Genomic DNA, 27536 nt, shown 5'->3' with positions numbered 1-27536 from the left:
TCACCAGTGAGGCCATGGTGAAGCCAATGACTTCTATGTAGCCATCATCATGGCGTTGAGGCTCGAAGTCTCTATGATCTCCAGGGTTTCCCCAGGGCATTGTGCCAGCACAATACCTACAAAAAGAGGTTTGGAAAGCAAGCTTTGAATAAGTAGCTTGCCCTGATGGGTCCTGACCTAGTAGCCTGACTATTAGCCTGTTCAGCTGTCCTCCAGGATTCCACTCAGCAACAATTAAAAGTTATGCTGGAAAGGACTGGACAGAAGGGAAAATCTGCCTCTTGTTTCCAAGCTGGTATACTATCCAGGATAATCTTTAGCAGGTTCCTTTGTGAGAGTAAAATGGGAAAACACCAAGAAATAGATAACAGAGCAGCAGCACTTTGTTCTGGTTTGCTTTCTGCAGCTGAGTTGTTGAACCAGAGGGGCCTTCAGTCCCTGTCCTAGGCAGACATGGGGCTGCAGCAGCAACTCCAGCCTTGGAGCTCCATTTCTTCTCTCTCTGCTGGCTCAGACACTCTAAGTGCATAAGGAATGCAAAACCTCTCATCACTTGAGGAGGCTGGGATAAATAAGAAGCAGAACAGATGCAGCTGTGGCACCTCTCTTTCCTACCTATAACCAGTGGATGTAAAAGTGATCTAAAAGTGACTGAAGTGGGAACTTTGGAGAGGTGACAACAAGTAGAAGCTTGCAGTGAGGGCAGTGCAGGACTCAAAAGATCAAATGTTTGGTACTGCACAGGGAACAAAGTACTAGGCTGTCTAAACCAGTGGTCTCCTAAGTGATGTGCATGTATCACACGGAGAATGCAAGAAAAATCCACAACTGACAAAAACAAAATTAGAGTGTGTGAAGAAAATACTGTTTGTACATCTAATAAGTAAGAAAAAAACCACACTAAAATCATGCTTGTTTCATTACATCCTTTCTCTTAGTGTGTGTGTGGTTTTTATTGTGTGTAGTATCTTAGTACTGTAATACATATAGATAATTTATAAATAAATATATGTATTTTGGGGTACTCAAAATTTCTTTTACTGACAGGGCTGCACGATCAAAAATTTTAGGAGACTACTGCTGTAAAGAAGGTTAACAATATAGCAATATTTCTACTTGGGAGTAATGTGGTAAAAAATAGCAGTTCTTTCAGTGGTTTGGTGTTCCTTTACTGTAAAAATATTGATCCTTTCTTCCCCCTCCCCCTCTGCTCCCAATCCCCACCCTCTTTGTTCACATCCTGCTTCTACTTAAGTGAAAGTTCAGGCATCCGTGTCCCTGCTATCTTGTTTTCAGGTTAGCTGCACAACTTCTGAAAACACATTTGTTAATCATTTCTAAATCTCTGTATAAAAATATTCAACTTCTTAAAGGATGGTTTAGCTGCACCCTGAACTCAGATCCCATTCTGATGACAACTTGCAAGTACATGTTTTTCTTTAAAAAAGGTGGGGGGGTTCTTTGTTTTATAACTCCAAGCATCTGTCTTGATCTTACCTGGGTATGTTTAAAAACACTATACACTGGAACTTCAGCTCCTGGATCTTTGGAGTCAGGTCTGTACCATCACACTACAAAGCCAAAGTGACAGAGCACAGAGAAATTGCTGAATGGAGCCACAGACAAGGGAAGTGTTGCTGCTTTGTAACAACTTTCCCAAGACTTTCCTTGGAATGTGTTGCAAATGTCATGCTCAAAACTGAAAAGTAACAGAGCCATTAAACTCTCATTTCCTCTCCTTCCATTCCCCTCCCTCTTCCCACAATACTAGGACATAATTTCTTCTACTTACCACAACTTTAACATGCTTGGATAAATCTCTTGAGCTTCTTTGTAGAAAGTCTGTAAAGGCTGCCTGCAACAGAAATAAGTGCAGGAAATTTCATCAGTGATTTCTCTCTTCTCTTTCCTCATTTCTTATTCAACCACAGAGCTATTTATCAAAATGTTATCCCTTGTCAAGCCTATTCTTTCTTGCTCTCAGGAGATATGATTTCTAAATTTTTTTTAAAAATCAGGATATTTTCCCTTTTGAGAGGTTAACCAAAGAAGGTCCTTGGACCCAAGGATTTAAATATGAATTCTTGCTCACATATTTAAAACACATAGGTATGATGGCAGTTGTCATCCAGAAAGACATTCTGTGTAATGTATTATCAAATTAGTGTTTTTTCAGAGGATTTAATCAATTCTCTCATTGACTGCATTTTAGAATAAAGCGTTGTCCATCCTGAATGCAGAGGTGGATAGTTTTATTTGCATATTCACATCTGAAGATAAATCACTCCAAATAGCTGATTTCTACCCTCCACTCCCCATGACCCCACATCCAAAGTTACTCCTCAAAGTTACAAGGACTTGGGGAATTTCTTGAAGAAAGTCAGCATCAGTGTGTTGCACAAACCCTGAAAGAAGCAGAGCAGTCTGTAGAGAAGCATGAGCCAGAAGCAGGAGAAGCAAGACATGACCCATACTATGGCCAAAGCATTAACATTTCCATGGTAAGCACTGTAAAACAACAGTGTCTCAGGCACTTTCCAACAGACAAGTGTGTGTGGTATGGCCAGGAACAACACACATGCATTTTAAATTGCAACTGGCAAACGTGGGAAAGTGGGGGGGAAGGTAATTTAGAAAACATTAGAACAACTCAGTTAGCATCATTCTTTAAGATAAATCATGACTCACCCCTGCATAAAACATTTTGTTTCTAAATCGGCTGTTGAATTTCTCTGGATTTGCTTCTGTGAAAGGATAAAAAGGAGAAAATATAAACACTCTAATAAAAGTAAGCTCCATTGTACTTTCACATTCCCTTCCAGCATGACAGTGCTTTCAGTATACATCACTCAGTGGAAATATTAACATAGCTCTAGTCTCCTGTGTGAGAATCCCCTATCTGTGCCTCTATCCGCTATCAGATTTCAGACATTGATATTGAAATCTTCCCCTTTCCTGAAGAGTGAAAGTACACAGAAACATGAGACATAGAGACTACAAACAGTTAATTTAGCACATCTCAGGCAATTCATCTCATGATCCCTCAGTACCATTTGGGACACTTCAATTTTTACCAATGCAGAACAAACCTCTAAGAAATATTAGTAATCCATGAAACACTAACCCATGCTTTGAAGCGTGAGTAATGCATTAGTAAATTGGAAAATTCAATAGATAGTTCAATTCCTAAAGTGTTACAAGGAAGTACTGAAGACTAGACATCTCTACCCAAATTCTCCAGCATAAAAAGAAATTCAGTCCCCCTAAAACCTATTTAGAGAGCTGTTTCATTTTGACTAGGCTGATGGAGAATTTTAATAGCCCAGTAGTAATACACATCTAATGGTTAATTATTCTCCCTGTTAAAATAAATTTGGGCTTTTTTCCCTATCTTGAACTTTTCAGACTTCAACCACCAACTGCTAACTCTTATTATACTTCCCTGACAGATTAAAGAGCCCCCAAATATCTGATATCTTCTCCTTGAGTAAATACCTATACACAGCGATTAAATCAACTCTTAACCTTCTCTCTGACAACCTCAACGGTGCTCCTTTAATCTCCCTGTATATGGAATGCTTGACAAAATACAGGTCATTTTTGTGCCTCCCAGGAACTGCCTGTGGCATCCAGAGATCCAGAACCTTTCTGACACTTTGTTCAGTGCTAGTACTAACCACCTATCCTTGCTCAGTTATTCTCTAATGAAAACATCCCAGTTTCAAGATAGTCCTCTGGCTAAAATATCACACTGGTGTGAACACTTCCAAATTACTTCTTTTCAAATGACAACTTGAAACAATTCTTCTAGTTCTCTCTGAAGTCACTATATCTCACAATATAGGGTTCCATTTCGTAGGAATAAGTGACTTACTCTGTGTTTCTCATAGTTTTCCCAGCTACTGTTCTCATCTATTTGTTGCATTGTCAGTGAGCCTGAAATACAGTCGGGGACACCTCTCTTTTACTAATTGTGTAAAATTTATTAATTTAAAAAAATATCTATTTTTTTAAATTAAATTTTATTAATTTTACACAATTAATTTCACTGCATATGTAAATCTCAACTCACTTACTGACCTTGCAGCTCTTCACAGAAAGTCTCACCGTCCCATACTAAGAAGCAGCCTCCTGAAGGCTCAGTGCCCATGATTCATATGATCTGATGTGATTATCCCTAATTATTCCTGACAGATACCACCAGTGCACTGGTTCTTTTGTGGAACTTACAATAAATACTGACCGGAACCAAAACCCCAGTTTGGAAGTGGGTAAGCAGAAAAGAAGAGCCTTTTTGAAGTCAGAAGCCTTCAACATACTGAACTTCTCCTACCCCTGACATTGCAGAGATGGGAGGACTATGATGTAGAACAGAACCTGAAGTTGATTAGACTGCAATTGCTACTGTAGGAGTAAATCACTGACTGAATATCCAAGGCTTCCTCCATCCACACCCCTCTCAAGACATCAAGTGAGCAGGAAAAGGAAAGTGTTTGTGTTTGTGTGTGGGAGGGAGGGTGAGGTGTCCTGTAAATGAACAGCCCTGAGGAGCTGAGGGAGCAAACAACATGTCAAAAAGCATAAAGTAAATCACATCTCCTTTGATACACCAAAGCATGAGGATAACAAGGGAGGAAACTGTGACTCTGGAAAGAGTCACTGCCCAGAACACTTCCTAAAGCAGCAGAGCTAAATATGTCAGGCTTGAAGCCAGCCCTCCAGGCTCAATCTGATTAGTGACAAGAAAAGTGCAGTGGTTACCATGGAAAAAGCTGCATTCGTGTACAGGTTCCTCTGAGACAGTACAGCCACCACTTATTCTAAAAAGAACAGTTGACCAACTTCTACTGCATTAAAAATTAAATTTTAATAGCATTAAAAGTCAAAACAATCTAATATATTTTGGTTTGGTGGAAGGAGGACGAGGGGGAAGAGTGGAGGGCCAGGGTGCTTCCTTTTGTTTTAATACTATATGTGATTACAATAGCTCCATATAAGAAACTGCAGACAACCACTTATCATAATGGATCAAATGCAACAGCCATAATAGTTCTTTAAGTTTCGCTCAGAGTTTTGCTCCAAGTTTCTCTAGAATATCATTAATTGCAAATGAGATGAGAATCTGTTTTGCACTGCTTAATTCCACATAGGAACAAAATAAAACACATGCACCAGCAACATCTACAAGGCCAAAAGCTTGGCTCTCCCAAACCACACAGGACTCATTTGTGTATTTTAGCATCTGAGAGGGTAAGGAAGACACCAGCACTAATGACTTGAAAGAGCAGACACTTGTGCTATGACAAGCACTTCCGGCCACATAAAGGCACTCCCACACACAGAGCTTGCTCTGCCAAGGATTTTGTCAGTCCTGTAAATTTTTAAAACACTGGCATCTCTGGAATAACATCCATTCTTTATAGGGTTTCATGACTTCATTATTAAGTAATGCTTCCATTAAGTGAGAAAGTAGTCACGCATTTCATCTACCCAGTATATTCACAGCCACATTAGCAATGCATACTGATATGCATTCATAAAAAAATGCATATAGCTGTCATAATTTCATTCCTGTGCCCTTTTGTAGCCCCTCATTATTATTCCTAAAGCTTGAAGCAGTCTTAAACATTATTAAATATGCATTAGCTCGTTCCATCATGTATCCTGCTCTTTATTTAGCATAGCATGAGAGCGCTGTCTTTTCATCTTGAAATGGCACTCAGATAGTATGAGACTGAAGATAAGGAGAGCTGTCATTCAGAAAAAACACCTGCATGTGAAGCTGAAATGACCAAAAGCTGAGCACAGACAATTTAGCAAGGTTTGTTTATACAAGCATGCTTGCCTAAACCATATAAATAGAGCAGCTCACATCAGTCCAAAGCCCACCTGTTAAGGCATATTTGGTTCTGTATAGGTTGCTATAACTGCAGTCAGCAAGGGGATTAACAAGATGCTATGACAGCTCAAATTCCTGACAGTGTTTTGGATTTCATTAAAATCTTTCACTTGCACAGAGACACTCTGAGTCTGTACCAAGTCCAACAATATTACACCACACTCATCCACAGGTAACAGCTGCTCAGTTTGAAAACACAGTTATCCTACAGCTACCCTGCTACTCCCACAGCTTTGCTGTGGAAGGTTTTCCTCCTCCATCCACCTCCACATTGGAAACAAAATAGGCATTGACTTTTCTTCTGCTCTTATTCTGACACTTCTGCATAAGCATAATCTTCCTTTATATCTGTACTTGGTATTTCCTTTAGAAGATCAAAGACTTTGAAACGCTCCCCTTTTAGCCCTTTTCCTCCAGTGAATGCCATTTTTCCTTGTACTTTTTTCATTTTGAAGTCATGAAGTCCCTTGGAAACTCACAATACAACCACTTCCTTCCTACTTGTGCCTGTATCTTGGGGTTTTATGTTTCAGCTTTCCTTCTGAAGTTTAAGAACAGGATGTTAAATCCAATTCCATTTGTAATTCATAAAATACTACCTATTCCCAAGGCTAAGAAAGAAAAAAGTTCTGATTACCTCTAGATTCATGGAACTCCAGTGTAACATGTGCATCAAATCCAAGGCTGAAGTAATTATTGAAAACACTGAGAGGAAGCTGTAATTGGATAAGAAAAAGACACGTAAAAATAACACAAATTAAACATTCCATACAACACCAGGAATTAACTACTTGATACCTAGCATCTCATGAAAATTTAAGATGAAGAGCTTAGAACATAGTAGGGAAATGTATGCAGAAAACTGCTCTGAAAATTAGTAAAAGCTTGTGTAAGGTGATCAGATACAAATGCATGAAGGGCACAAACACATCTACAGTGCTTTGTGATCATCTACGTGCGTTTGTAAAACATCAAAGGGTTTCTTATATTGTCACTGAGATTTCCCCTAATGCTGCTCCACTTCACATATCAGCACAAAGATCTTCTTAATTGCTGGCACTCGAAGTTCAGCATGGCAAATGAAACTCAAGCTGTGTTCTTCCTGCTTCATACATTACTAGGAGCAATACAAGTCCCAGGCAAGAAGCCCTCATTCTATTAAGGATGCATGAGGCAGAGAAGCACACATCTGGCCTCTCCATCATTACACACACCCAGCAGGACTGTGTAGAAACAACAGTGGCACCCGGTATATTAAGATGAAAATTATAAGTGAGAATAGGAAAAAGGGTCACAATTTTTTTGTGTAACACCTCTGTTCTAAATGACATATGACTATACGTGTGATCGCCTCACAAAGATTTTTCCATTCTCTAAGATCATATGGAGACCCAGACATTAAATAGAAAAATACACTACTCCTTGCTGTAAAGTAGGAAAAGGCTGGTATCCATTAGCAAAATCTGAAGGAATTGTACATCCTGTTTTTAGATTTATATCTCTAATTTAGGAATGGATGGTGGTCGCAAGTTTGCTTCTCCTGTCACCCTGGGTTAATTAGAGAAAAATAAAGAATAATCTTTCTGCTAAGATGCCCAGGATTTTTGCCAGAACTTAGTTCTTGAGATGAATGTTCAGTGTCTGAGATTTATAAACAACAAATAAATGGTTGGTATGTATTTAGTTTCAGAAATCTCTAGTAGCAATGGCACATGAAATGGACAAAAAGAAGAGATACAACTAGATAATTAAAAAATTTTAAACCTTCCCTCCTCCTGCCTCACATGATATAATCCAAAGATGCTCTTAAGCATTCTATAGTTTTCCTGGGAAAAAGACAGCTCTAACCTTACGTGACCCATCCTCCAGCTCATCCTGTGGCAAATCAGGGTTGCGCTCAACCTGGAGATTCCAGCGGTCCAGCTGGACAATGGTCCCATCTTCTACATGGCACAGGATCTTGGACACTGGCTCATCTGTGTAACCCTGAGAGCAGAGGGAGTGTCAGCCATGGCTAGTGACAACAAAGCAAGTCATTCACCAGTTACATAGAAGACTTCCCTCTTTTCATTAAGGCCAGATCAAATGTTCCTAAGAATACCTCAAAATGTTGCTGAATTTTGATGTATCAAGCACTTTAACAAGCTTTTTCCAAGGCACGCAAGTCTTGGACACACAAAGTAAGAGCATAAGAAGAGGTACACAAAGTGTATTTGCTTTGCCTGGAGTAACTCTAGTGGTGTCACCAAGGATAAACACAGAGAAATAAAATTTAAACTATGCTTAAATTAGAAGTCTGCACAACCTCCTCATTGCTTGGTCTAAAAAACCAGATAGTTACATCTATAAATACTTTTATTACAACAACTACAGCATTACTAATTCAAGATCCCAGGCTGGAAACTGAACCAAACCATTGTGCCTAACTGAAGCTGACATTGGATACAGCCCTGCCTGCTGTTTTAGCCAAATAGAAGTTTCACCCTACTACACAGTTAAATTAGCAAGTTGAGAGCCCATACATCGGGGTACCCCAGTCAGTGCTTACCCCACCCCAGTTGAGGGTGCGGGCAAGGTCGTTCCCAGTGCCAAGTGGAAGAACAGCCACAGGAGGTGGGGGGCTGAGCTGCAGCTCATCTAGGATGGAGAGGATCCAGCCCACCTATAAAACAGAAAATGCATAAAACCATTAGTCAGGAAGATCAGAAAGGATGGGGGAAAAAAAGGAAAAAGACATATTTTGATCATATTCCCTTTACAGAGAAGTTCATTATCTAAAATTTAACTCTACAATTGCCCCATCTCAGGTTTCACCTTTTGGCAAACAGGTACAACAGTATTCATAAAAGTCTGTGCCAGCAGAAGGCTGTAAACACTGGTTATCTTTAACAGAACACGGAGTTACTGAGGAGAGGTAGAACATAAGCTGCTGTTCTTTAAGCAGGAAATGAAAACATATAGAACTGCACTTGGCAAAGCCTGCTTAACTATTCCTCTGAAAAATAGTGTCTGTAAAAATAACTGAAGAATAATATGGACAATTCAAGATAAATTTTTAAGTGTTCTTATGCTAAAAGAAACTAAACCTTGGACAACTGTCATGAAAGAAGATGAGAGAGATGCATTAAAACAGAAGAGTATACCAGAGCATGTCCTGGAACTGGGACAGATCAACTCAAGCATGAGTCCCATAGGTCTCCCATTCCTGAGACAGAGACCTCTAGTGATGAATTATCCCACTCATTGTAAAGCATAATATATATATATATATATTCTAGTCACACACACACACATAATATATATAGATATAAATAGAAGACTAAAAGACTAGAATAAAGTCTTTTTTTTTTATTCTAATATTCGAATGCTCAGGGTTGAAGACTTTGTGTTGGAATAATAAATCTGACTCTTTTGTATCATAAACTATTGGTTATTTTAGAGAACTGGTTTGCTCTCACAAAATCATAATAGTGTTAAATAGAAACCTACCCAGAACAAAGCACTGTAAAATATTTTGTATTCATTAAATGGTAATTTCAAACAGGGTAAAGAAGAAGTGCTGAAAATGTTCTGAAACCTTTTATGACTGAAATCCCTGCTAAAATAATATAGCAGGGAAACTATTTCTCACCTTTAGGAGAAAAGAAAAATTGTAAAAGAAGATGTGCTGATTTTTAAAATAAAGATTTAAGAAAAAAAAAAATACAAGATAAAATTGGATCTGGATCTATCTTCCAGATGCTGATATTGAAAGAGGAAGTTTCTACTGGAAATCTGAGCTTTTAAATAAGACTGACAGTTAACTGAAAACTTCACTGCAGCTCAACAGCATTTTCCTCCCCAACAATAAAGGGGAGAAAAAATCCCCAACACCCCAGTACTATGATTTCAAATAGATTCTTACCCCAAACTGGGATGAAACTGGAGCTTTGACTAAGATAACCAGCATAAGATGGGCACTGGGAACCACGGCTAGAATCTGAAGGACTAGATTTGGTAGATATGGCAACTACCACCCTACCTGGTCTTCTGGAGTGTGTCTTCAAGTCTCTTGAAGAAACTTCATCAAGTATAACTATCATCTGTCAAACAGTTATTTATCATAACCAACTGTACAATTATTAATGCATTCATCTGCAATGTGAACCCACATTATAGCTCATTGTCTGATAAGTCATCTGAATCACTTAGAACTCTCATGAACTTGGATGTCACCAAAGGTACTTAAGTCTAGCATGGTAGGACTAAGTACAGTCCTTAAGAGATTTTAAGAGCTAAATAATCCTCTAATTTTCATAGAATCATAAAATGGTTTGATTTGGAAGGGACTTTAAAGATCATCTAGTTCCAACTCCCTGCATTGGCAGGGAAACTTCCCACTAGACCATGTTGCTCAAAGTCCCACCCAACCTGGCCTAGAACACATCCAAGGAGGAAGCATCCATTTCAAAAACCTCTCCTTCAGTACTGATAACAGGAGACAGAATAAAGAGTCCAAATAGCTTCACTGGGGCCTGGACTCCTTAAAGAGACTTGTCATTAGCCCTTTGTCATTGCCACTGACGTTGTTCATACATTTGTGCCTCAGCCTCCCACTGGTGCAGGTAGCATTACAATACCCACCACTTTTGTAAATGCTTTTAACTGATAAACAGGAACTTCAAATTACGGACTTAGAAGTACAACATCTCTATTTCACTTGAGGTCAGTTCTAAACCTTGCACATTAGTTTTTCAATAAGGATGACGAAGATCATAATTTCCCTGTAAAAAGAAAGCTCCTGACTGCTTTGAAAGCAAAGCTTTACACTTATGCCCTGCAAAGGAACAGCAAGCAGCAATGATGGGAAAGTTACAATCAGCTCTGATTCCTCTCAATAAGACAAGGTAACATCTGGTCTCATTGAATATTCACTAGGTCCATTTGAGCCAGATTTTTCATTTCTAGATGGAATGGCTTTGGGAATAACTAGACATTAATTTGCTTCAAACTGAGCAGCAGCAAAGGTAACAGCAGAATGCTGCTCATACTAATGAGAAGGTGCTGCCACCTGTCGCTTGCACTGCTCAGCAAAGGCAAAAGTAAAGATGGTCAGACTTTAATGTAGTTACATTCATTTCTCTTTTAATATTTTCAAGATGAAGATTTTTTTTCCCCCCCTGTTAGAACACTTTGCAGAATGTCATCTGCAAAGACATTCAGAAACAGATTGAAACTCTTTTTTGCAGCTATGTCTCCTGGTAAAGCAATGCCTTGCAGGTTTCTTAAGGATCATTCACAACTCAGTAGCACCTTATTGTCCCAGGTACCAGCTAGACAGTAGTCAAATCAGTATTTTCAGAGGAAGCACTGATATTTATAAACTCTACAACTGGAATTTTAAAAGAACCCAACCAAAGCTGAACAGAAAGCTCCCCCAGATAGTCAAGCAGAGATGAGTTGTGTCTTGGTTCGACAAAAATGCCTCCCCATGCCCAAAATATCTACATATATCTATCCTGGTCAGCCATCACACCTTGCAACCAATAATGCATTGTCCTTAACATAGTTCTGGTTGCAACTGTTACCAGTTTTGGAGGAACTGATCTTCATAGAGATCAAAGGTCAGTTTTTCAACTATACCTAAGAACTCACTGTCACAGACTGAAAAACTACAATGTTCCTAAATACTAGAAAGAGTAAAGCTTTTGTAATGCCCATATTACCACTTTTGGCCTACAGGACCTGAGCCACAAAGCCTATGTCCAACTGAAGGTACCTAAATCCTTTAAAAATCTGACCCTTATTATTTATCTGAGAACACACAAATTTATTAGCAAATCAAAATACTGACCCTGCATCTGCTAGATCCCAGCCTAATATTATGGTGAATACAGTAACTTTCTTTACAGATGTTTTGTAAAAAAAGTGAGGAAACTCACTTTTTTTAGGCCCAGAGGATACTTTATATGACTGTATTCAAGTATCATGGAGATGATAGCAGGAAGGAGAAGAAATTAAGATGTAATGGCCCCCATGCACTGACTTAACCACTAGACACTCAAGTGAGAGGAGGACAGCAAAACTAGTCTTTATTTTTTGAAGCTGAACCAAATGTTTATGCATAAAGCAACCAGTACCCTGGACATTACGATCTGTCCCCGTCACTAGGCAAGCCAGGCCACACAGAAAAAATTTTAAAAGTATATTTCACAAGTGTAAGCTATGCTACCTGTCTCTGCAGGCATCTTGAGGTGGGAAACCCAAAACTGCAAGAAATTTAATCTCTTGGCAATGACCATAGGGTTACCAGGCACAGGACACTTACCGTCCCATCCCCACCACAGGCCAGGATCCGCAGGTTTGGCACTTTTCTGTACAGCTCCAGCCTGGTCAGAGGAGGGAAAAAGGAAAAAAAAAGCAGGGGAAAAAAAGTCAGAACTGTGATGAAGACACTTCTTATGCATTTTACTGAGTGCAAGTTTAACCTCTGTTTACTGCATTTTTGAATAATTATTACAAATGGTGTGGGTGGAGGCAAAAAAAAATAAATAAATCTGTGTCACCAAAAGCCCTGGCAGTCCAGAGGCCATAAATCAGCCCTGACAGCCATAGGCAGCATCAGCCCCTATCCACCCTGATCCCTGTGGATCAAGTCACATCTCCATATACACACAAAGCCACTAGGATGGTTCCTTTTTCCATGGTTAAGAAGTACCTCCTGAGAAGTATTTGATCAGTTTTGGATATTACTATGCTAAATCTGAAAGGCAAGATTCTCATGGTCCCTCTGCAGATGACAGAAGTCTTTAAAGCAAACAAATATAAACAGTCATGTTTTTAAAACAAAATTTGATGTTCTTCACTTCTGAGTCATGTAGAACTGGAGTCATGACAACTCTTTCAGCTGGTACTCCTTTAACACCATAGAATGCAATGACATCTAACAGAGCTCTTTCTCTGGATAGCTGATCCAAGATAACAACAGAAGAGCCAATAAAAGAAAAAAAAAACCAAAACTTGTTCCTTCAGTTGCAAGAAGGAGAGGATGTACGTTCACATGTAGAGAGCTGAGTGACCAGAGGACCTAATCCTCCTTTAGCTCCATTACACAGCTCTGAAAACTGTACATATAAAGCTGTACTACACATGACAACTGGAACATCAGTGGAGGTGTTTCAGCAGGAAAACTGACTTGGGTGCTCTTGAAGTATGAATAGTAAATACTTGGACTGCTCTTAAACAGGTAAATATTTGATTTTACACAATTACTATTTTTTTGTGCTGCCTAACTTGTGAAAGTTGAGCTGAACAGATGGTTGACTAAAGTATTGCTATCTCAAATACTATAGAGAGATGGTCTCTCAACTTTTAGCAGTGAGAATCATCTCTTTAAAGACAGGTTCTCCATTCCCTGGAAGAGACTCACAAATATTACCAGAGAAGCCAACTTGGTTGTTCATCAAACAGAGGTATTTGCATGCTGCTGTCATGTATGGAGATTGCAATGCTCAGCCACTGTGGGATCTGCAACAAGTCTGTCTGAGAGACATCTGGAACTGCCTGTCTGACACAGAGGAAGCTCCTGATCTCTTCTTCACTTCACCTGGACTACCAAAACTAATATACAGACCACAAATCTACCCAAGCTAGATCTTTGACTGCTTTTCTGATAAGAAAAGAATGATGGTTTGCAGCACTGAAGGCTCAAGAACTTACGCATCTCTTGGCCCTTCCTGAGAGAGATCAAAGACCTGGCGTGGGTTCAAATACCACATAAACATTTGGAGAACCTTGGTACCCTGGGAAAAGAGATAAAGCAAAGGAAGGGAAATTATTAATAGCTTTCTGATTATTAAAAATAAGTGTTCAATATTTACTATATTTGGACTGCTTTTCTTTCTTCTGTGTTTTGTAAAGCAAACACAAAACAATAACAAAACAGATTAAAAAGCGGCACGGCAAATGACCCACTAATCTGGGCAGGGTGCATATGGGTACATACAGACTAAATTTAACAACACAAATCATCAGTGATTCAGATGAACAGGCATTCAGGGTAAGACCAAAGGTTCAACTCCCACAGCAACCTGTTCTCCTAGTTCTCACCATCTGCAACAAGAAACCTCTGTTATCCCAGATCACCCTCCACCATCCATGATGGAAACTAAGTTGAACAAACTTGTGGGTATCATCACCATCACATTGAACAGTGTCTAGCACAACGTCCAAGTAATAACAATGCTTTGGCTTCCAACATCACTATCACAAACACTCAGAAGTGTATCCCTCTAACATCTAATGCGCAGGAGTCAAGGACTCCAGGCTACAGCTGCCCCATTGCTCCTGCTCTCAGTGTAGGGTGGTCAGCTTATCACCAAAAGATATAGGTTTTGCTTTCTCAGACTCTTGGGTTCATATTCCAGAAACTCAAATTCCTTTCTTCATGTTCTGACTAGATATGAAGTGGCAGAATCTCTTATTAGCAGAAGAAGCCTAAGCATCCCATGGGGCCAGCTTATAGCTCTAGGTAATTCAAGAATACATTTCAGATATAGCCTACAGGGTGCAAGTCAGGAATTTTCAATAGGTCTCCCTTCTGAGGGATGGCTCTTCTGTCTGATACCTTCCCCCAGGTGTAGAACCAAGAATAGCAGTTTAAGTGCCTAGGAAGAGGTACAAGAACAGAGAAAATCAATGTGATGTTTGCTGTAGGTATTTTCCCAACCTTAGCTATTTGTAGTTCATAGGACACTTCAGTCAAAGCAAGGTCCTGGACTACAAGAAGCTTCCTGCTTTCCTCTCCCAAATCTCTCCTTCAGCCCACATAAATATTTACAATTCTCAATATCCTATGGCAAAGAGTTTTGCAGGTGAGTTACACACTGTAAGAAGGACCTACTTCTTTCTTTGTTTTGAATCAGAGTCCTAGTTTAATTTTATATCCCCTCTAATTCTTCTAACAGAGGAGAAACTGAGAAGCAGCTACACCATTCTTCATTCACTATAGGCCTCCTGTATCTTACACCAATCTTTTGTTCCCAACTAGGCAGTCTTGTTTATCAAAAGGCACTCAGATTTAATATTCAAAAAAGTGGCAGAACTAATCTGCAGAACTTTCACTTGGATAAGTTTTCATTCCAGGAACCCTAACAAAGAAGTCTGCTGCATGACCATATTAAGTCACTGAAAGCTTGTTCTTTGTGTTACAGTACAAGCCCAGTAATGTTTTTTTTAATGCCATAGGAATGTGTAATTTACTAATTTCACTAGGCTTTCATAGTAAAATTAAATCAGATCTTTGATAAATGCTTAAGACCTCCTTAGCAAACTAAATTTTTAGTGGGAAGAGAAAAGTCTTCCAAAATTCTTCAAACTACACTACCATTTAGATTCCTTTCAAGAATGTAAATAGAAGAATAAAACTTCTTGAATACTCAAGTACCCATTCCACCCATCCAATTCCACTCCAGTGGAAAGGGTGGTCAACAGCAAGGACCTCTGCTAAGGACCACAGTTCAGTTGCCACCATGTTCTTCCTGTCTGACTCACCCAAAATCATCCTTATTTGCAGAAATACTGCCCTTAAACTAAAAGTTTGTCACCTGGATTCAGATGACTTTCTTACCTGATTCCCTCCACTTTTGGGATTGACAAAAACAAGCAGTGGCTTCATGAGTGGAGAAGAGATAGGCTTTATCACAAATGGTCGACCTTTGTTATCCTGAGAAACAGAAGGAAGGGACAGCCTTAGTGCAAACTCTGTATGTTTCTCTGGCATAACACGTTCAGGAGACACAAACTAGTTCTGACAAAACTACCTCAGGTACTGGAAACAGTACAGAGATTTTAAGGGGATGCTCAGCTGAGACTAACTTATTCATCTGAGACAACCGTGTAAGAAGAAGGGGGAAAAAAATGACTTCTGACCAAGTACAAAACTATTACAAAATTTTACTCAATTTAATTTCCAAAAAAAATCCCAATTATTTACACAGCATTAACAGTGTGCCAGATAAAGTGCTATTTCTACTATAAATGTTTTCCCAAAGGAAAATACAATTAGATAAACTACTTATTTCATGATTTCCATCTAACAAAGATGTGTAAGTACTTAGTTGCAGAGATGATCTGCTCTTGAATTCTTCCACCTTTAAACGAGTGTCACATCAAACACAACATATCAACAAGGATGCTATTTGCCTCCCTACCCGTACAGGACATCAGATCCTACTTGTGAAGGCACTGCACCTGGGCTGTGGCAGACACAGATTTAAGTTTCTGATAACCAGTTCTCATATCACCCAAGTGAGGACCTTAACCAGAGTGACTGGTGACTTTCCCTCTACCTCTGTCCATAAAACTAAACCACTAAGCAGGGTCTGGAAATAAGGTCTCTGTAAGCTACATGTTAAAACAAACTATCAAATCATTCATCTATTTTCTCTCTCTCTGTGGACCAATGTCAAATTTCACATGAACAGGATATTTCCAATGTGAAACATCCTGAGGGAGACACCCTTTAAACTGGACTAGACCCTCGCACCTGTGTGCTCATACAGGATTTCACAACCCCAGCTTCTTGAAAAACTCAATTCAGTTAAGAGAACTTCTCATATAAGTCTTAGCTAAACTGATCTCACAAAAAAATCGAGAGTGTGGAATTTTCCAGTGGAAGAAAAGAATGGGGGAGCACTGTAGTAAAAAAAAGGAAAAAAAAAAAGAAAAGAAACCAAACAACTTTAAAGTCTGCATTTAGACATTTAAACAAAAGGAGTCTGATTTCCAAAGCACTGGAATACCTACTTCATTGCCTCTTTTGCTGGCTTTTCTTTTAAAAGACGTTCTCTTCTTTCGCCGAGTTGATGTCTTTAGTGAGTTCTACATTAAAAGAAAAAAGAATACATGAAAAGCAAAACAAAATTTAGAAGTCAGGCCCAGATAGAGCCCCTTTACGAAGCTCTTCCATGCATGTCCATTTGGAGAATGATAAGAGTATCTGGCACATGCTCGAGATTTGAATCACATGCGCTGCATGCTTTACACTTCCACACCACCGTTTATGGAGAAAGCCACAGACGGAGACCAGACTGGTGCTTTGGAACTGGAAACTTTCCCACGCTGTGAGGGGGAAAAAAAGATCAGATGCTCCCATAGACTCACATAACACCACATGTTGTACCTGCCAACCCTCCCAATAGGGGTAGGAGACGCCCGTTTCCCCTTCGGGGCTCCAGTCTCCTGCCCAATCAGGCTCGTCTCCTGGTATGGAGACCACCTGCATAAAGATGTAATAAAAAAACATGATAAATGAGATATTTTTCATGTTTTTTTGGTTTTTGTTTTTTTTTTTTTTTAGGAAAGAAAACAACAAGCTTTAGCTCTGGCAACCATTATGACTCAACATAACGTAAGCCACCATGGTGTATGATGCTGGCACTGTGGAGTCAGTCCCAGGCTATCAAAAAACTTGTGTAATCATCTGCTACGGAACAAACTGAATTGTTAACATTTAGGGATTTGGGTGAGGTGAGGACGGGTGCTTGTGGAGGTTTTGTTCATTTTTTTTTTTAAACAAGTATCACAACTACAGAGAAAAAAAATCTCATAAACCTGCTTGTATTTGTAGAACCTATTAAAACAGAACTTGTATCAAGGATATTCTGCAGGCTGGCAATAGCCTTCTCAGTGATACTGAACCAAAAGGTGTTCTAGTGTGATAAGATCATTGTAAAAAAGAGAATTTTATTTTAACTATTTTGATTTAGTAGCTGAAGTCATATCTACAGGAAATGTAAGCCCTCTCAAAATATTGAAATATTTTATTATAGGAAATACTGTCATTATTTTTGCAGTATTTCAACTTCCAGTCTAGCTGTCATTAGGAAATAAAATAACATGGAAAATTAGAAGAAAGTTTATTGGGTTTTTTTCTGGCTTCAAGACGGGAAGCAAGATCCTCTCAGCTCATCCAAAAGTTAATTTCTTTCCTGATCTTTTTCAGAAGTGACTAATGAAGTGTCAATGACCAGAGATCATTAGATCTGTAGGCAGTGACATCTACCCTTAAACCTGCTTGCTAACCAACATAACAAAAATAACTACTACATTCTTTTAAATACCTAACAACCAGAATTTCAAGACTTCAGCAGGATGCACCAGAGATGGAAGTTAATGTTTCCACATCTCTGAAAAGTTAAGAAAAAGTAACAGCTATCAAACTGAAGACATAAAGACACTGCCTTTTTTCACCCAGATCAAGAGAAGCCTTGTGTACAAGAACCCAAGCTTTTTGTCACCTCTGAACATTTTTTGTGGACTAGAATATCATCATACCTTGTTGCTTAGTAAAACTACTTAAGACAAGACAGCAAAAAGAGGACACCTGTCCTTTCAGACAGTATTTTCAAAAACCCACTAAAAAAAAAAAAAAAAAAAAAAAGAAAGAAGTGTTTGTATTCTTCCCTGTTCTGTTACAAAGAGATCTCAAAAGCATGATGAAACACAAAGACTGCACTGACTATAGAAGCACACGGGAGGTCTCATCTGTGGGGTCTTTCGTTGCCCTACCTCAGTACTCAGACTGACTGCAGACAAAAGTCTCTATGTCTATGTAAAGGTACAGGACATAATCCTCAAAGCTGTGTCCTACAAGGACCTTAGCCTAGTTTCTCAGCTGTTCTCTGCTGAAGGATTCTGCCTGGAGTGGTGCAAAACATGTGACAGAGAGAGGAGATCTTGTCTATTCACAGTCTTCCCAGTGAGCTCCTGAAAGGTCAGGGTTATATCAAACTTTTCCTGTGCTTCAGTCTCTTCAGGTGTAAAATTCAAAATACTTACCCTATTGGTAAAGTTCAGTGAATACCACTGGCAAATTGTAGTTTGCCACTCAAATTAGGTATACTAGGGTTACTATGCAAGTATTTAAACTTATCTCTGGTACTGTACTTGTTTTTCTACCTCCACAATGCATGAACATAAGCCCATGTAAATGTAGTTGTCCCTAAACCCCATTACAACATAACTCTCTTCTTGCTTATGTCTGGGGTGGGAACAGGCACACAACAATACTAGAAAACCAGTTTCAGTCTAAGCCTCCCTTCATTATAACATTTTTCTTTGACATAAATGAAAATAACAATAAAATATGCCTTGTCGTTACTCTATTATTTCACTTTTTTAAAACATGCCAACACCTATAGTGTTAAGGGAACCTAAATGCTAGAATGATTGCAACTGCATGTCCATAGCAGATGAAAGGCAAAAAAGCTTTTTTAACATACAAAGATTCTCTGTACAAACATGCAGAGCAACAGCCAACAGTAATCATCAGTCTGCACATTAAAGTGAAGAAGTGGATGAATACTACCTTGTCCACGTAACCAGGTCATGAGTATTTTATAAATGTATATTGTTATTCAGTGAAGTACCTGAGAGCAAAGCATACCTTTAAACGGGTATCAGGTATAAATCCTAATTTACCTCTAGAGAGGAAAACTCTCCTTTGTGGATGTCAGTTTGTCCATCTTAAAAAGAGATTTTTAATGTTATTGCATGGTCACTGGAGTTCTAAGCAAGCTTAGCCAGACAAATTAGAGTCCTTTTTATATAGTGTTGGGTGGTGTGAGGGTCACAGACTATCTGAAGTAAATCCAAAGAAACCTTCTCAACCTTTTCAGTTACATTTCAGCCTTCATTTTCAAAGGCTGTTTGCATGCTGGGCTTCAAATTATATAGCAAACAGCCTCTGGGAAGACCAATCTTGACCATACTCTGGCTGATCAAAAAGGACAATCAGACAAGCCAGAAGCACTCAGCAGCTGAGAAAATAAAGAAATAAAACCAGAAGTATAAATATACAGTAGCACTTTTTGAAGGTCCTCAAAGGAATAGAAGAATAAAACACCATGTTTACTCACCTGGAACAAAAAAACAAAAACAAAAACAAAAAACCAAACAAAAACAAAAAAAAAACCAAACAAACAAACTGGAATTTACATTTATTGCCTTTGCCTTCCCAAACAGAAGACAGACTGAATCAGCCAGATCCTCTCTATTATCTACTTTTCATCCACAGGATAAATACAGCAAGCCCATTCCTAGTGCTAACACCACTTGGGCTATCAAACATCACCTGTAACAAAATACCAGCAGACAGCAGGGGTGACCTGCTTCCACAAACAAGGAGATGGAATTGATTTGAACCTGAGAACATCAGAGCTGATATCACAGTGCTGATATTACAGTTGAAAAACACTGGAATCCAGTAAAGCTACAGATGTGGATTACATTAAAAACAACATGGAATAGGTACTGGGAGTTGTCCATTCATGTAAATGGGCCATTACATACAGGGTTACTATTAACCCCAAAGCTACTTGAACCATTCTGAGTACTCTTCATCTTGAAAGAAATCTGCTCCCCATTTAGAGCACAGGATGTCAGTGGAGATTTGACTTCAGCCAGTTACACAAAAACACTTCATTAACACAATATTTTAGTAATCAGAGAGGGAGAGTTGTCCTTATATTTGCCCAGTATTTGAAAGATTGTGACCCATGTTGTACAAACTAAGCATGGAAAACCATCTTTGTAGCAATAACAATTAAAAATCAAGTAAGATTTTGCTACAAAGTGCCATCTCATTTGTTTAAAAGAAACAACCAGCAAACAGGATGAAGGCACCACTAAAATAAATTTCGTATGAGTAAGGAATTCACTCCAGGAGTTGCCTGTGACCAATGTGAGTAGTTAATTAGAGCTGAGGAAATAATTAATAACAAAAAGGCTTCTAGCCAAGTTCATTTTGATTGTGGTATATGTGAAAAACAGACGGCTGGCTACACGTTTATTTACTATCTGAATTAACAAAAATTTCTGAACATTTCATTTGCATCCCGTGGACTGAATGCAGTCAATATTTGGTAGTGTTTACAAACATGCATATTGGGTGAAGAGGGTCATAATACACAAAAGTAGAGCTGGCCAGAAACAACAGGAGGGTAAAAAAAAACCTTTCCTTAACAGAATAATAAATTACAAACCAAGACTTCTGCCAAAAATCTGAAAACACATCTGAGAGAAAGTATTTTCTACAGCAATAGGAATGTAGTCACCAGAACTAACAATACAATGGATACTGTTAAGAAGTTTCAATGTCTGTGCTAAATATCATTTTATTACTCCATTTACTCAAAGTGTTTGCATGCTGCTGACCTCAAATTTCAGGGACTCGAGACATGATAGAGAGAAAATAGTTTCTAGAGACTGAATATAGTCTGAATAGAGAGACTGAAATAGTTTCTCTCCACACACCTCAGGATCACAAAGATAACATTTCCTTAAACTGCAAAAAATCTAACCCTCTATGGAATAGCATTTTTCCTATGAATTATAATTAACTGTATCAGATAAAAATTTATCTGAAAATTTAAAAATATTATTTTTTTTAAAAAAGTAGCAAAAAAATGGAAAAAATCTCTGAAAATGTTACAAGATACCCTGCTTTTATCAAATGCCAAACAGAAAGAAAGTCACAAATGTAGATCTACTGTAAACTAAAAATTAAATTAAATTAGAATTTAATAGATCAAAGAAAGGCTTCTTTTAGTAAGGTCAGACATAGATATATCTATCTTTATCAATATGTTTTCTTTTTATTAACCTCAGTATTTTTTGTTTTAATATTACTTTCCTGATTTTGATTAAGAGAACAGTGACTGAAGTATCTTGACATCTCACAAAAAGAGGCTTTGCTAAGCCGTAAAATGATATAACAAGTTCAATAAATTTGGGTTCTTTAGTAAGCAAATACACTTCAAAACATATGAAAGGGTTTTTGGCTGAGTTTGTTTTGGTGTGTGATAAATGGTCTGGGTCCAAGCAGAACCCTGTTTGCACATCTGGGCTGCAGCAGTTAGCAAGTTCTTCCCAGTGGTTCCCAGACCAAGGATCTCTACCTCACAGATCCATTAAAATTCCTTTAAATTCCAATTCTGTGTCTAATGCCCAAAGCAGAGCTTACAGGCAGTTTGCTCTGAAGCCTCGGGACCAAAAGGCTTAAGACTAATGGGCCATGCTATCTCTTTATGGACACAGAAAAGGAGCCAGCCTCATTTTTTGTGCCAAATACCACACAGATGCTAAAATTACCCAACAAGATTAAGTCCTTGTCAAGGACTCTTTAATATGAGAGGAACAATATTACTCTAGGGGGAGGCTGGAGTAAAATTAACAGTGAAAGAATAGTATGGGGGAAGAATACAAACGGCAAAGAAACATTTTTTTCTCAGAGGGTATTTGGCTACGAATCCTGCCTATTCTGGATCTCAAGGAGAAACAGTGATCTCTTCACTCCATTTTTTTATTGCCATAGGCTTTCCCTCACCCATCAGCTTTAATATCCAGCTTCCTAGACATGCTACTCACACCAAAAAATGATAGTCATAACCCTAAAGTGTAACTAAAAACTGACTAACGTTCCAATTCAGACTTTTTTCCAGTTCCATGGAACTACTTGTGTCATAGTTCCTCTCCTGCAGTCTGAACTCGTTTTCAACCATGACACCAACCCAGAAAGCCCTTGTTCACTTCACAAGGCTGGGTACACTAATGTGAGAACAGCACATCACTGCTGGAGGAAAACAGTGTTTCTGTCAATGGAAAAAAATTACAGGAAAATCAACATAGGATGTTTTGATGTTCCAGACATTATTTATTTTGGGAAAACAAACAAAACAACTGAAACAAAAAACACAAAAAAAAAACCCAAACAAACCAAATAACAGAAACAAGCAGACAAACAAACAAACAAAATAAATATTTTTTAAAAGTTTCTTTCAGTTCAACCAGCAGTGAAAAGAGACTTTCGAAGAACAAAACACCTCTTACATGATGAGAATCCCCTTTTAATTTTTGGCCAGCTCTCTTTTGGATACCCTCTCTCCCTGTTGTGTTTACCACAACACAGTATCCAGTCTAAAACACATCACATCCATTCCAAAAGCCTCAAGTGAATGTTTGTGAACAGTTTTTCCCTGTATTTGCTCAGCTCTATTTAATGACACATGCTGGGCTAACTACAGCACAGAGGATTTCTTGCAGTATGCCCACTGAGAAACAAAACCTGAGCTGGATTTGCTCATAACAAAAGTCATATTTGTTGCTAACTGTCCCAAGCAGGGAAACCTAGTGGATGGAGGGGGGGAAGGAAGGAGAATACAGGTTCATAATCACCATGGATGTATTTTGGGCTTGAGGGTTGGACAAGCATGCCTTAGTGAAGGAGTGCACTGTGCTGGCCCTGTGCAGCCATCCAGCTTCAGAAACAGACATCAGCATGCAGTTACCTGAGGTTTCTTCACCTTAATGATCCAGGTGGGAGGCACAATGACAGCAGCATGAGCCCCCAGGGAACACGGCTCCTCAATGTGATGTAGCATGAAACAGGTGACTTTATTATGGAACTGAAAGAGAGGAAAAGAATAGAGTCAATAAAGAGGCCAAGAAAGAGAAAAGGGAAGCTTGGAGAAGAAGAAAAGGGTGATGGTACAAAAACTGGAGCAATATGCCCAAGTTCACCATCTTCAGAGTCCTTAAAATCATGGAGTTGAAAGACTAAATAACTAAAGATTATTTTTCCTAGCCATATTGTTTTACCAAAAACTAAACAAAAATAAAAAGTCCCCAAAGAAAAAGCAAACCCAAAACAATTCCTATCACTCCTACTTAAACAGAGACTGAAGACTACAACCTAGTTTGATGCAGCACTGTATATTAAGAGTTCTGGCTCTCTGAGCTAGCAGAAGCAGGACATCAATGGGAGGTAGGCAGCAGCCATGCTTTGCAGCAAGACTCTTCTCCTAGAGAGCTTGTGTCATACAGGTGACATCACGGTGTCTTTGAGCAAAAGGAACAGAAATGGAAAAAATGGTCTTGGTTCACAAAAGGGGAACCCTGGGAGCCAGGAGGAACAAAATTTCCTGCATTGTGGTCAGCTACACCTTGAGTATTGTGTCCAGTTCTGGGCCCCTCAGTTAAGGAAGGATATCGAGGTCCTGGAGCAGGTCCAAAGGAGGGCAACCAGGATGGTGAAGGGACTCGAGCACAGACCCTATGAGGAGAGGCTGAGAGAGCTGGGGCTGTTCAGCCTGGAGAAGAGGAGGCTCAGGGGAGACCTCATCACTCTCTACAACTCCCTGAAAGGAGGGGGTAGCCAGGTGGGGGTTGGTCTCTTTCCCAGGCAACTCTCAGCAAGACAAGAGGGCATGGTCTTAAGTTGTGCCAGGGGAAGTTTAGGTTGGACATTAGAAAGAATTTATTTACAGAGAGGGTGATCAGGCATTGGAATGGGCTGCCCAGGGAAGTAGTGGATTCTCCATTCCTGGAGATATTTAAAAAGAGACTGGATGTGGCACTCAGTGCCATGGTCTGGTAACTGCAGCGGTAGTGGATCAAGGGTTGGACTTGATGATCTCTGAGGTCCCTTCCAACCCAGCCAATTCTATGATTCTATGATTCTAAGGGATGCTGCTCCTTGAGTATTACCCACTTACCGCCAGCTTGCACCAGGAGCAACTGATGGCCACAATCTCTTTATTATGGAAGGAAAATTTCTGCTGAAAGCCCTAAAATAAGCAGAAAAAAAAAATGGATTAAATTCATCCTGACTACAAGAAAATGTACACCTTTAACTCTTCCCAGGGTGCTGTGCTAAGCTAAAGCAGTTCATTGCAGTCAGATACATTCGTTCAGCCTCAGAGCTCTTAGAAACCAAGCATTTTGGAAAGGAAAAAATAATGACAGGATTCAACTAGGCATTTTCACACACACATTTTAAAGACACTTTTCAATTTTTTTATGCTTTTCCCTATTTTGTGTAGCTAAAAAGAAGCAAAGGAAGAAGAAACAGAGAAGGTATGCCTCTTTCAATAGAATTCTACAGGCCTGAATAAGACTGAGGTTTTTCAACTGAACAGAACATTCTCTCATTTCAGTCTCTATTGCTCTAGATACGAACAAGATTTTGAATTTTCCTTTTTCTTTGCTTTGCTTTTGTTTTGTTGTTGTTACTGTTTCATTGTGGTTTTGTTTGGGGTTTTTTTTTAATACAAAGCGGAATCAAATGTAAAGTCTATGTTGAAATGTTCTGACTGAGAAATTGCTTGTTGTTTTATTGAGATAATTCAGATTAAAATCTTTTTAGGAAGTTCGAAAAACAAGATTTAAAGGAAACAGATATATTTAAAAAATATTTCTTTATGGTTTTAAAGAGAAAAAAACTCCATCACCAACAACCATGAGATTTTATTCTCCCACAGAAGAGTTTATTTTTCGTAGAATGTTATTTCAGCAGACATATGACTTTGTTCTAAATTCTATGACTGGAAAATATCATTTGGATATATACATTTTTCTTGCATATAACAAAGGCAACAAATGGTAATTGGAGCCTGAAAACTGGTGTTCAGCTGAAGCTTATTTTACCCAGACACAGAATTGATTTGCATTAGTGGCTGCAGAAATGGAAAGTCTAAAATTTTCTGGAAGAGTTTATCACAGTTACCTTCACTGCTAAGATTTATTTTAGATTTACTACTCATTGGCTTCTATCAAGCCTCTCTACTAAATTAAGTAGCCCATTACCACCCAGATTTTTCTCATTGAAAGTCTCTACCAAGTCAGGAATTTGTGAGCCAGTTTTGTTCTCAATAAGTTGAGTTTTACCTCTACCTCTGCCATGACATGCAATGCCCAAGACCCAGCACAAAGAGTTCAAGTAATCTGATTTAGTAAAGTCTAACATGAATTTATAATCAAAACCCTTCTTATACTAGATGCTGTAGGAATGAACAGTAAGATGGGTACCCGAGCCCATTAGTGCTCAGTGCAATGAGAACATCAAGCACAACAAGAAGAATTAAATACCAAAACCACATCCAGAGATGCACTGGTCTTGTTAAAGTGAGGGACTGAGCTACAGTATGTCAGGATGTGATGGCTGAGGACAACCCTGTCAATGGTCTGAGGAGGAGGCTGTCCCTCTCCATCCTGCCATGCAGAACTGCACGCTGTATCTACTTCTTCAGGTGTCCCCAGCATGTTTTCACCAGATGGTCCACAGCACCAACAAAGGCCTACTCCTAAAATGGCACATGGCCTCTCTGCCTAGATTATTGTATTTTTTTTCACTTCACCCCCTAATGGTGCAGATTTTACATTCAGAAAAATCCAAGGAGTAGATTCTTCATAATGATGGCAATGTGGCATATTCAGGTTTAGGAATGGCTCATGGTCAAATGGTTTCACAAAGACAAGCTGGCAGCTGCTTCTGGATGCAGAGACAGTGTGAGGACATGAATCCTGGAATGGAGGTCTGACATTGGACAATATGTTCTGTTCTTAGCCACTTAGACCAGTGCTCCCTAATATTTCTCATAAATCTTGCTCTTTCTTGTCCCCACAGTATATTTTAAAATTTTTTTCCAGCCCCTCATGGGTATGAAATATTTTGTTATGTTCAGTTTTATAACAAGCAAGGGAGAAATTATTCTCTCCCAAAGCCTCCACTAATGAAACCTAATTCAGTACATTAATTCCACAGCCCATCAGTGGTGTATTTTAAACATAAGGACTAAGCAGCTTGTCTGGTTCTGGATGGACCGTTTTTCATTTGTTCAGTAAGCCATTTGCTTTTTAGGCAGTCATTAGAGAAAATGATACAACAATAAAAACATATTCCTGATAAGTAGCAATGAAACACCACTTTTCTTCCAACTGCTTTACAAATATGAGGTATTTCTTCCTAAGGATACATGTTTGAGGTAAGATAGCAACTATCTGAAAGTTAGCCTTACAAGTAAAGGAACTGATGAAATTAAGCAGATGAGATGTAACAAGGGCTATCAGAATGAAACGCTGGAGCCCCCCTGTATTCCATCTGAAGTCATCTCTTCTGCCTTCTCTCAGTGAGAAGAAGAATGAAAATTCAACTGTCTTGTTCCTGGATCATGCAAGGAGGTCTTCTGCATAAATGTAGTAATCTTTTAATAGAAAAATTAATTTCACCTCTGTGAGAGTATTGGCCTAACAGTACCTTGTTAACCCTCATTCACTGGCATCCAATTCCTGCACAACACATGAAATCCCATGCTGTGAGCAACTCCTTTGAAAATAAACAGTTGTGCATACCACAGGAAATATATTTGAAGGTAAAGAGCACCTAAAAACACGGCTTGTGTTGCTGATTACGAACTGTCTAGATAATTGGGATTAAAGTCCACGCTGATATAGACACCCAGATGCCACAGTTTGAGAATGAGGAAGTATAGAAGGAGGGCTTTCAGACTGAGAGGGGCAGAACACAGAGGGGTCCTTTCCCTGCCCAGACTCTATCAAGCTCAGGCAGACCCCAGCCCCTCCTCTCTCTCTCCCGCTCCTCACTACGCTGCTGTTCCCCTGCACTCCTTTACCCCCCCCCCTCGCCTCCTGCTCTTCAGGATCCACATCCATCGGGGGCTGGGAAGAGCCATGGAGCCCCCTTCTTAGTCAGCCTTGCTGCAGGGGCCCTCAGGCACCTATCCCTGTCACCAATGAGATGGGGTTATAGATATATTTGTATACGTTTGTATTTTTTTGTCCCTTATTGCACATTTTACTG

At 39.1% G+C, this 27536-nt stretch overlaps 1 protein-coding gene across 1 annotated transcript in view; it reads right to left on the bottom strand.

Moving 5' to 3' along the window:
• Positions 1 to 23334, bottom strand: part of DGKI (diacylglycerol kinase iota) — a 111931-nt gene extending 88597 nt beyond the window's left edge. Inside the window, exons 1-12 of the mRNA XM_030450478.1 lie at positions 23227 to 23334; positions 16685 to 16759; positions 15507 to 15602; positions 13598 to 13680; positions 12207 to 12267; positions 8448 to 8561; positions 7748 to 7885; positions 6537 to 6615; positions 2689 to 2744; positions 1793 to 1855; positions 1498 to 1571; positions 5 to 116 (exon numbers count right to left, since the gene is read on the bottom strand). Of these exons, the coding sequence (XP_030306338.1) occupies positions 5 to 116; positions 1498 to 1571; positions 1793 to 1855; positions 2689 to 2744; positions 6537 to 6615; positions 7748 to 7885; positions 8448 to 8561; positions 12207 to 12267; positions 13598 to 13680; positions 15507 to 15602; positions 16685 to 16759; positions 23227 to 23319 (1044 nt within the window). The 5' untranslated portion in view covers positions 23320 to 23334. The remainder of the gene's footprint in view (positions 1 to 4; positions 117 to 1497; positions 1572 to 1792; positions 1856 to 2688; positions 2745 to 6536; positions 6616 to 7747; positions 7886 to 8447; positions 8562 to 12206; positions 12268 to 13597; positions 13681 to 15506; positions 15603 to 16684; positions 16760 to 23226) is intronic.
• Positions 23335 to 27536: the final 4202 nt, after the last annotated feature.

Source organism: Calypte anna, chromosome 1 (genome assembly GCF_003957555.1).
Source record: "Calypte anna isolate BGI_N300 chromosome 1, bCalAnn1_v1.p, whole genome shotgun sequence".
Classification (NCBI taxonomy): domain Eukaryota; kingdom Metazoa; phylum Chordata; class Aves; order Apodiformes; family Trochilidae; genus Calypte; species Calypte anna.
The sequence above is the reverse complement of the archived record's forward strand: the minus strand, read 5'-3'. Positions and strand labels throughout refer to the sequence as shown.